We start from the raw sequence: 11,553 nt of genomic DNA, 5'->3' as shown, positions 1-11,553 counted from the left end.
ACTTTTATTTATACACACTTTTTAGTGTACGTGAAGAAATTTCCATACATTTTTAATTCAATATATTTTTATACACTAAAAAGCGTGACAAAATTTTTAATTTGTTCCCATTCACTTAAAAGTATGAACAAAAACAATATTGTTTGTAGCGAGAATTTTTGACTTAGATATATGTGGCTTAATCATAGAATTACCGTTTTCGTTTCCAAATGTTCCCTTTTTATTATTATAGATTCCTGAATATGTTTAGCTAGTAAGATTCGAACTTCTTTATATATAATTAGGCCAATTAATGGTGGACGTTAGTATTACACTAGATGGATGAGGATGAAGTTGGACATCATCCAACATCAATTAATGTTACATAGAGACAGATAAATGCATCATGCATGGCTAGCATACATCCCCTTTTTGTGCACTCCTTATGCTTACATAAACATGCACAGAAATTGTCTCATTTATGGTTGTAAATCCATCTGATACCTATGGCCTATATTATCAAGGTTAAAGATGTACGAGTAATTTTTTTTTACTGTACTTTTTATTAACAGTATATTTGCTGATGTTTTTTACGGAAAATTAACATGTTAGCATATCCATGATATGACAAGGCCAATGCATGCAATAGTTCTTTGAAGGCATTCAAATTGTGTAAATTAAGCACTAGTGTACTAATTAAAATTTTATTTTATTTTTAAAAAGGCATCACTAAAATTTTATGCCGTTCTAAAAAAAAACACTAGTGTCCTAATTATGGAGTGAGCTAGCTAGAGCCTTTATAGTACAGAGTTATGTGAAATAGGTAACTCATTCAACCAATAGGACCAATCTAAAGAGATATCATCGATGTACCAAACTGTGATGAAGAAAAGCAAAACCGCAATTACATTATCATTTATCAATATATATATATATATATGTGTGTGTGTGTGTCTCAATACAAGTGCATCAAAGAAAGTACAACATAATACATCTACTACAGATTTAACATCTGAAGCCTTTTATTTGTTGATTTTACTAATATAGTGGATATTTAAACTTTATAGATCTCAATCCATTAATATAATGACGCTACGCTGCTAATACAAATTTAGTTGCCACTACTATATTAAAAAAAGTTAACTTGGTGACGGCTTAATAAACACATGATCAAATTTATACGAGTAACATGCATATAGAGTAATTTTACCTTTATGTTTACTACATGTATGGTAGTATATCTTTCAATTTCAATACCTAATTGGCCGAAGTTATTATGAGTCAAGAGTTTAGAAGAGTACATATCCAAACAAATGGGTATTGGATCCAGGGCAAACAATGTGGGGACAAAGAAAAGGACAAGGCATCGTGGTAAGAATCTAGTCTTCTCTAACATGAGAACAAATGAATCCATACAAAAGTTTTCCAAAATTGTTCTAACATGCATTTCTCTGCTAGTGACATAAAATAGACCAATATATATGTGTACATCAAAAGTAATTTTTATCTAAGCATAATGTCACTAATCAACAATTCAGTCCAACTCAAATCATTAAAAAGCTACCTCCATTACTACTCTTATTGTCTTCTTCATCAAGATTATTAATTTCCTCTTCATCATGATCATCCTGCATTTCGATCAAATCTTCGGATGTGTAATGAGGCGCATGACCATTTCCAAAGGCAAGAACATGATCTTTAAGAGACCTTTTATGCTTAAAATCCGACCCACAAACACAATACCATAATTTCCCACAATTCTTTTCATGAGTCCTCCAATCCCCTCTTACTGCAAAGGGCTTCCCACATTTTCGACACCCAAAAGGCTTCTCGCCGTGCTTTCTTTTGTAGTGCGTTTGAAGCGTCCTGAAATCTTTAAGTGGCTTTGATCGCGGGTGGTCAATGTTGTTCTTGCAACCCTCCGCACAACAATAACATGGTAATCTTAACATTGATGATGCTGGCTTTGTGCCTCTTAAGGATTCTGGACCTTTTCTATATTGTGATCCATGCCCCCACATATGCATCTATATACATAAATAAAAAAAAATCTTATAAATATATAACATCATAATATATGATACAATAAATATAGTAGAAGTACAAAGTTATTAACGAACATGAAATATATTAGAATAATCCCAAATGTTAATTAAGTTATACCTTGACACATTTTATCAACTTATGAGTTTAATTACATCATGCAAAAGTTTTGACTTTCTTTTAATTAGGTCTACCATGATAAATCATTAAAGCCAAACATGAGTAAATTTTAATGAGTCGACAATAAAAGAAAACACATGAGTAATAAACACTCGAAAAAAATACTCCCCATTTTAAGTATAATAATCAGCAGCATTAAACACGCCAAATTTTTTTCAAAAAAGGAAAATAGCCAAAAAGGAATGTTACCCTTCAAAAATTACTCGTTTACTATTTTTTTGTCCATGTGCGACAATAAATTAACAGTACAAAGTAGGACGTACTTCATTAGCAGAATATATGTTCAATATTTAAGTTAGTTACAAAAGATAAAAAAAAAAACACATAAAATAAGGATATATATAATATTCCCGGCCCTAAAGTGATTGGTGAGAAATTATAACCTGCATGTTGTTGTATCGGTTGAATGTTTTGTTGCAAACAGTGCAAGAAAACTGTGTAGGACCAACCATGATTTGTGCTGCTGTTGGGATCCAATATTGTAAATGATGATGATAATTATCAGGTGCATTATTATAAATGCTCATATTATTGTTAAGCAGCTGGTAATTAGTGGATGAAAAGCTACTGGCAGCTCCTCCTCCTCCTTCAATTAAAGATGATGATGACATAGTACTAATTGGTGGTTGTTGACCGATGTGAAGTGCCACGGTCACACCTTCCTTAACATTATCATTAGTACTTAATGTACTGAGATTAAGATTAAGGTTAAGATCTTTGTTAGGTAATGAGATATTCGAAATGTGACGGTGAGGATCGTAGTTTGAATATTTGGATACATTATTATTGTGGTGGTGTTGGGTTAATTGGCCAGGAGGGCTAAGAGAGAGTAGAATAGGATCTTCATCACCTTCCAAGCATACATAATTACTTTCACTTGTTGTAGACATGTTTATAAAGCTACTAGAATGATGAGTTTGCATGGAGAAATAGATTTATATTTAAATAGGTTTTGATGAGATATATATATCTACACTACAATTATTGTAGAGGAGAGTCATGTGTGCATTTACATGTACAAAAAGATACCTAAAGAAAGAAGGTGTAAAGCTTAATTTATGCATTGGTAGAGAAGGCAAATGAAGATGATAGTTGAAATATTATGAATGTGAATAATTTGAGATGAGGGAGGGGCAGGGGATGCACGTGGATAGGGTTAGTAAAAATTTGGAAGGTGATGTTTTGGCGTGTTTGGAAATGAGGGAGACAAGGACTTGGCAAAACACGTACGTACAGGTGAGATAGATAGAAAGAAAGAAACTGCACTACATAGATTAATGTGTACGTAACTATACCATTCACCATCCCAATTATTTTCATTTCGATTATATCCTCTAATCTCTATATAGCCCGAATAAAATTAGCTTTCTTGTTTTTATTTTATTTTTTAATCGAAAATTTATGTTAGCATAGTCAACAATAAGATATTATTAGTAGTAGTAGTAGTGAAAGATGCACGTGAGAGGAAAATGGTTAATATATCTTTCAAATCTAAGCAAATTTACTAAAATCTAGCTCATATGTTGTTTCATATAAGCTTAATTCCCAATGACCAAATAAATTAATTAAGATTGGGATTTATTATTCTTATAAAAAGTGAATAGTTGTCGGTAACCCACCTGAAATACACCACACGTATTAGTTTTGATTATAGAAGGCGCGGGTTGGTCAAGGGTTGAGTATATATGAACGTCCATTATCCTGTACATGGGTCGAGAGTTCAAATCTAGCTTAGAGACGATTGTCCGTTTGGATGCATTTTCTTAATTAGGATGCAACTAACTAACTAATTGTTCAAAAAATATTCATATAAATTAAAATACAATTCATATATGATGATTTGACAAATGGTACACCTGATTCAGTCGTCGAATATCCCAAGATTGTCTTGAAGTAAACCTTGTCTCGATCCTAAGCCCCAAAATAATCATTCATTAATAAGGCTCTTTTAGTATAAGCTTGGTCATTCACTTGGAGCCAACCCTAAAAATTAGGAAAAACATGCAGTTACATACATAGATATTCAATTTTCTTTTTTTGCCTTATACTCGTACAAATTAAGAATTGAAGACAATCAATCTACCCTCTCTCCGGTCAATCTTTCTCTCCCTCTCGTTAACTTTTATTTTTTTCTTTCTCCTTTGAGTTTTTGCAAGATTCATGTGTACGTGTTAGAGTTGATGGTTCAATTCATGGTACGCTTGGGTGTGGCTTGCAAGCAGATCGATTTGGCCTTTTAGTGTTCTATGCTGAGTGACCATCGAGTTAATTCTGATAAATAATGATGATGTCAGCTAATTTAGTTCTAGTATTTTTGGTCAGTTTGGAGTTGTCAATTTCGGTTTTGGAACAAGTGATTTTCGGTCTCTAGACTTTTCTAGCCATTTAAAGTCGTGTTGGTAGAGAATGGTTAGTTTTTGGTCAATTTTTATTTTCATGTGCTTGTTCTCTATCGATTTGTTGCAGCAATGGCTGAGGGGGTACTAAGGGTCACGTTTTGCAGTGCTCTTTTCAGTAGATGAATTATTATTACTACAATATACATTATTCAAGGTGTTATCGGTGAATTAAGCATCTTTATTCTTTAATTTTTGTAGTGCATGCCCCATTTGGTTGGATCATTGTGTGGTCGAAACTGAGATTCTAGTCGGTTACAAGCTTACTTCGGTTAACTTGAGGATCCTGGTTCGGTTATCCCGGCCAGTCTGTGCTTTAATTTTTACTGGTGTGATCGATTGTCTTTTAGTGATATCAGTCGGTTTAAATAGTGGGTAATTTGGAAGTTAGATATTCACTTAATTTGGTCACTTGAATTTCAAGTTCTCATGTGTTCTTAATTGTTTGGTCTTAAGGCGTCTGTGACTAGCTAGCGTGGACACAGAGCCACGAAGAACGCCGGAATGGTGGCGCGGACTGTTAGAGCGAATGGGGTCGTTGGGGGGTAATTGTGGTGTGGAAGGCCGGCCTGTGTTTCGACGCCGGGCATAAGTTGGGGTCGTTCAATACAAATATATATGTATATATATATATATTAGTCCTAATACCCGTACAATGTACGGTATTTATATAGATTGTATCATAAAAAAAATTCAAATATGATTCATGAGTATGAAACAAATTGTGGTTAAAGTAAATCAATAATCTAAGCTAAGTTATAATAAAAGGCAATGAGTAATGATAAATATAATATATGTTTAGTTAGAGTTTTGAATTACCTTAAATTTTTACAATCACATCAAAATCAGAATTTGTATGCATAATGGATGACTGCAAATAGTCTTGTGAGTCGGATCGTAAACTCAATTATTGCAGTCTTCATGTAAATAACTTATTATTATAAGTAATAGGAGTTGAAGAATTGAGAAAGAAAAAGAGACAATTTTATTAATGAGAAAATGATCAATCAAATTAAGTTATAATGTGTTATGTATTTAATATTTATAAGCCAAGAGTTAGAGTTTAATTAAAATTCTAATAAGGAAATTGAATATATATATATATACAATTACGAAAGCTAATTTATTTTAATAAAAATAAATAAATTAAAAGGACACATGTCGATCAAGGATTAAACCACGTGTCGTTTTAAGAATATCTCAATCCTGTTTTAGTTTATTGGTAGATATTTTTTTTTATCGATCGTGTATAATTAGAGTATTGTGAGGTTAATTTTTAAAGTTATCATTGTTACAAACATAGTGTGATGAGCGTATAGTGTGAGTGTGGTGTTGATGTGATGGTGCGATCATTACGATCACCCTTAGTGTCATTCTATATATATGCATTTATCGAAATTAGAATCTAAATTAGTATGTAAATATTGTTAAATTTTTTTTTTTACTTGTGGAGTCTAAAACATCTCATCATCTCTTAGCGGCGTACATGCCATAAAATATCTAGATACAAATTTGGTTATTTATCCGGACTCCGGTGTCCATTTGGAGGATGTAACTCTCTGTTTTTCCTCATATTTCGAAGTTGTGCCATCAATGACAATGCTATTAACAAAAAATAATGAAAGAATTAAAGAAAGAAACTACTCAGTGCCGCTTTCTGCGGGTTTTGAGCTTCAATACCTCGACGGTGTAGGGGGAGGTTAAGATGTAGACAGACCTTACCCCTACCTATGTAGAGATGCTGCTTTCAGTTTCTACCTAAATGGTAGAAAAAGCTCTCCAACCTTTGTATGAGATGAAGATTGAACCATGATCTCTGTTATGAGCAATACCATTTTTAAAACAAATTAATGCTTAATATCATATACGACTACGTAATACATAGTAGTAAATACCAATTATATTTCAATGAATCGTCGTGTTTAAATAGTGTGAGACAAATGTGAATACTTTTTAGTGGGTATATCAATTGAAGAACAAATGTATCATATTACTTTTTGTATATATGTATGGAATCTATCTACGTTACCAATTAGCAATTCATATTTCAAACAGGTTGATAATAAAATTAAAGCACTCACACTCACCGTGACAGGGAGATATATGTACATCTGGACAACGCAACTACATGAAAGAAGTACAAATTTTATGGCAAGCGTGGGTCTTTCTATCTATTTTTTCTCTCTCTTTCACACACACACACTCACTTTTGTAATTAACATGTAAAGGAGATGTTGAAAGAGATGTATATGCCAGCATTACAATGATGGAAGATGTTACACTACATAGTGCAAACCAAGGATCTATCAAATATCATACAAACAAAAAGTTAATATTATTATTATTCATATTCTTTTTTCATTATTCTCATGATATATAGTCACATGAAAAGTCTAATTCACAAAACATATTCATAATATATGATATGATAGGACAACTTGTTTTCAAAAGTATAGGTCTTGGTTTCACCTATTGCAAGCTTATCATGGTTTTTTGCTACACCTATATAAAATAAGTATGGTCTACAGCAGTTTAATTATATGCATAAAAAAAGCCAGTAGCGAGTTACAATAATAATTGTCATGAAAAATAGTACATCAATTGAACCAACTTCAACTGGACATTGAGCTAGTAGTATATATTATTCCTATTCAATTCAATCATACCTTTAACTTTCGTAAATGTGACAAATGAATTTCTTCCTAATCGATCATTTTGAGTATGGAGTATGCTAATTTATTATATCAATTACTCGTAATTTAAGCGGTAGGAATTACCTAATACCTATTCAGAATTTAATTCGAATGTGAGACCAAAATCAACGAGAATCATCCACCAAAGCTATCAAAATCACCATGTCAACCGTGACAACAAAATGGACATAAAGATGGCAAAAACGAGTTCAAAACGTGACAAAATTTGAAATTGATCACGTTATCGCCATTTTTGAAGTTTTTAACCAAAAGAACTATCATTATAAACTTAGATCGAGAATGCACCATATATAGCCGGCTCTATATTTACAAGAGGCTAAGCAATCATTTTAGGCTTCAAAAAATCTGAAGCTACAAATTTTGTATAATGGACTAAGTATTTGGATTTTGGGTTAGGTATCATCATACAATTTACACTACAATAATACCTTTATTGATTTTGTATCAACCTTTATAATTTTTTAGTAGTAGTAGTTCAATAAGATAAATTGAGTTACATGTTTTTTTTTCTTTCTTTCTTTGTTTACTTCAATTAGTATGTTAATTAACTAAGCACTCAAATTTGATCTTGCTTAAAGCTTTCAAAAATCTTAAACCGTCACTGAAATACACTAAAATGGAAATTTCTAAGTTACAAATTTGGTTTTAAAAAGGAAAAAAAAAAATAAAAGTTCAAGTCATACTTGTAATAAAAATTGAGAGATCCATATTATGAATTTTCAACATTAGTGGGTTTCCTCACATAAAGTTTGGAGATGATCACATGGACTAATGACTTGTTAGTTTAACTTTATATATATATATATATATAGGGAATGGAAATATAAGGCTGTCGGGTATTTAAGCTTAGGTGTGGAACACTCACATATTATTTTTTAATCCATAAAAATCATGGGGGTCATGCATTTATTCATTAAACAAGAAATAATAAAATATTAGTATGTGAGGGGTTCCACACCTAAACTTAGGTGTCGAATAGTCTTATATTCCCTATTCCCATATATATTAAAGATTCAAATAATATTTATATAAATTTGAATATTACTACTCCATTTCACCTTATTTGATAAGAAGGGGGGAAAAAACAGATACTTTCAAGTATCAAAATTAATGCTTATTATAACAAACTTACAGATAAACAGACCCATCTAGCAACCTCTAAGCGACCCAACTAGCACTGTCTAAGCCTTATGAAGATAAACCCAAACTTCGAGTCCATAAGGCAAGTTATATCCATCTTTTACTCTCACACACTCATAGTATATATACATCACTGTCTGCATACATCATATCATATATATCATATAGGTAATAGTATCATGTATAATTGTATACATAATTACATCTTAATCTTAAAGAGCTTTTAAATTTTCTAATTTAATTGAATTAACATGTCATAATATAATTTACACTTTTTTTTTACATCATCAATTTACATTTTTAAACTTTTTTCTGAAAATAATAGTTTTATTGAAAATTTTAAATGAAAGTGTATCTATAATACATAATAAAACAACAATTCATTCTTTAAAAATCTCAATTAAGAAATTGAAGTACCTAAAATACCCATATCCTTTATTCATTAATTAAAACATCTCTATTTAATATACCTATAATATCCTTAATGAAATAATTATAACATATATCTATTCATTCCTATTAGGTAGGTGATATGTGATAGGTCATAGGAGGTGATATGTGATAGATAGTCATAGCCAAATTTCTTAGCCGTATGTGCTCCACCCTCGGATTTAAAAATTCGTCGAAAGTATATTGAATGACATCTCTAATGAAAGAGCATGAAATTTTAAGAACACACATATAATTTTTATAATTTATCGATGTACGGTTTTTGAGATAAATTTTTTTGAAAGAATTAGAGAAATAAAATGATTTATGAAAGAGAGAGAAAGTTGTAGGCATTGATGTATGGTACATCATACATTATCATTTGTATATTATTGAAATTAAAAGTTGAAACCATATTTACTTTATAATATAATACAGATTAGTTGAATTCTTTTATTGAAAATAAGTCCAACCGTATGATGCGATAAAAATACCAATAAAAGAATTCTTCACACCAGCCATGTTCCCATGGAGACAGACTTATGCAAACAATGCGCCAAAATTTTTGATTTCTATAACTTATGTTTCGGTCGGTTAACAAAATATGAAATACCCTTGCGTGCTGCGGTGGTCATAAACTCATAATTTATTAGTGGATCCATGAACTTGCTACTTCTCATACCTACATTATATAAGAAAACCATCTTCTATAAAATCCAACAAACAAAAGATCATACTTGGTAAGGAATATATAAACAGAAATATGAAGGTACAAAAGCTACCTACGGCCTACGCAGACCAGATTACTCATCTTATTTGCGATAAACATAACTATGATATTTAAGTACCAAATATGTATTTGTAATGTCAGCTCGCTTGCATTTCATTTGCCTCCCTATCAAATCTGTTTCTCGCCATCACTATTCTTTCGAAAGTGTTACCCGAACTACCTCGTTGCTATGTATGTAGTTTTTTAGTATTTTTTAATTATCAATTGTTGAATATTGTTACTTTTATCCGTATATATCTAGCATCTTTGAGGGTGAAAATGGTCTGCCTTCTCGTCTTCAATTCTTCCTTGTAAGATGTAGTAGTAATCTACTGTATTTTGTTGTCCAATATGGTATTCCATGACCAATTTTCATGATTATTGCTTGGACTAAAATGTATTCTCAACTCAAATAGAATAATGGAAATGTAACATTTATGAAGAAAAAATGGCTAACCTCATTAACCACCGTAAACAATCATAAAACTAAACTATGAATTTGCATAAACCAATCAATATCAAATGCACCAATATAAACACCATCAAAAATAGTATTTAATGAAATATAAATCCTTGGGTTATAAAACATTACCAATTTCAATGGCGACTTTTTATAGACGGAGAAGTTGAATCCAAAAATAGATACAACCTGTTGATAGAAATAAAAAAATATATATAACCTTGGGAATCGATATAAATGAAATTATGCAAACACCTTATACTAACACTCAAGCCACACAAAAAATTAGAGTATATATATAGGAGATGAAGATCTAAAGCAATTTAAAAACTCCTTAGATGATAAAATATGAATTAATCAACCAAAACAAACAAACACATAGAAAAAAAAATCTAAAGGAGAAATGAGGACACAATGATTCTTGGAGACAAATGTTTTAATGAAAAGGAGAATGTGGAGAGACAATATATATACCGAGGGCGAGCAATACGTAATGGAGCTTCTTTACGTGTCAAACCTTTTACATTCATTATTTCAAAAAACCAATGGAATGACAACAAAAAAGAAAAAAACGTTCGACTATACCTCATTAAAATTCAAAATGCAAAGCCATATATATCAAAAGACTCATCATTCATAAATCACCAACATTTAACTTAATAAGACATATGACTATCACCAAAGAAAATAAATACTTATATGCTTATTAAGAAAAGAGAATAGGATCATTAACAACATAAATCAAAAATATGCTTACATGATCATTAAGAGTAGAGAAGTTGTAGTTTAAGCATTGATTCAAAAATTAACTTTTATATTAGACAAGAGCAGGTACCCGCGTGTTGCAGCGGTGAGATGGTGGGTTGATAGGCAGTGGCGGAACTTGACCAATTGTTTCGAGGGGGTCAATTTGTACTGGTAAAAGATCAGGAGGGGTCAACTTGTAACATTATTTTTTTTTTAAACCCTCTTGTATAAAATTTACAGTTACAACTCAGTTTTGGAAGGGGACAACACCCCCCCCCCCCGCCCTATGGAAGTTCCGCCGATGATGATAAGTCATAGAGTGTGATAGCCAAATGCCTTAACTGTACGGGTTTCGCCCTCGGATTTAAAAATTCGTCGAAAGTATATCGAATAACATCTCTAATGAAAGAGCATTAAATTTTAAGAACACCTATACAATTTTTATAATTTATCGATGTATGGTTTTTGAGATAAAAAATTTTGAATGAATTGGAGGAAGAAATGATTAATGGAGGAGAGAGAAAAAAAATGATTGGTTGAGATTTGAGGAGAGAGAAAGAATATTAGCTAAATATAAAATTGATATATGAGTATTTTAAGAAAGTAAATATTAAATTTAAAATATAAAAAGGGAAAGATCTGCTTTATAATTATAATATAGTATAGATATAGATAGATAGATATTATCCGACCATC

The 11,553-nt window shown here is 31.2% G+C and overlaps 1 protein-coding gene across 1 annotated transcript; it reads right to left on the bottom strand.

Annotated features, from left to right (window-relative positions):
* Positions 1-1,523: 1,523 nt before the first annotated feature.
* On the bottom strand, positions 1,524-3,092 carry LOC122597365 (zinc finger protein WIP6). The gene is made up of 3 exons (XM_043769965.1): positions 2,812-3,092; positions 2,586-2,769; positions 1,524-2,006 (listed from the first exon to the last, which is right to left on the bottom strand). Exons 1-3 carry the CDS (start codon positions 3,090-3,092, stop codon positions 1,524-1,526), a joined length of 948 nt encoding a protein of 315 aa, XP_043625900.1.
* Between the last annotated feature and the right edge of the window lie 8,461 nt (positions 3,093-11,553).

Source organism: Erigeron canadensis, chromosome 4 (assembly GCF_010389155.1).
Source record: "Erigeron canadensis isolate Cc75 chromosome 4, C_canadensis_v1, whole genome shotgun sequence".
Lineage (NCBI taxonomy): Eukaryota > Viridiplantae > Streptophyta > Magnoliopsida > Asterales > Asteraceae > Erigeron > Erigeron canadensis.
This window is presented reverse-complemented; position numbering and strand designations above follow the sequence as displayed.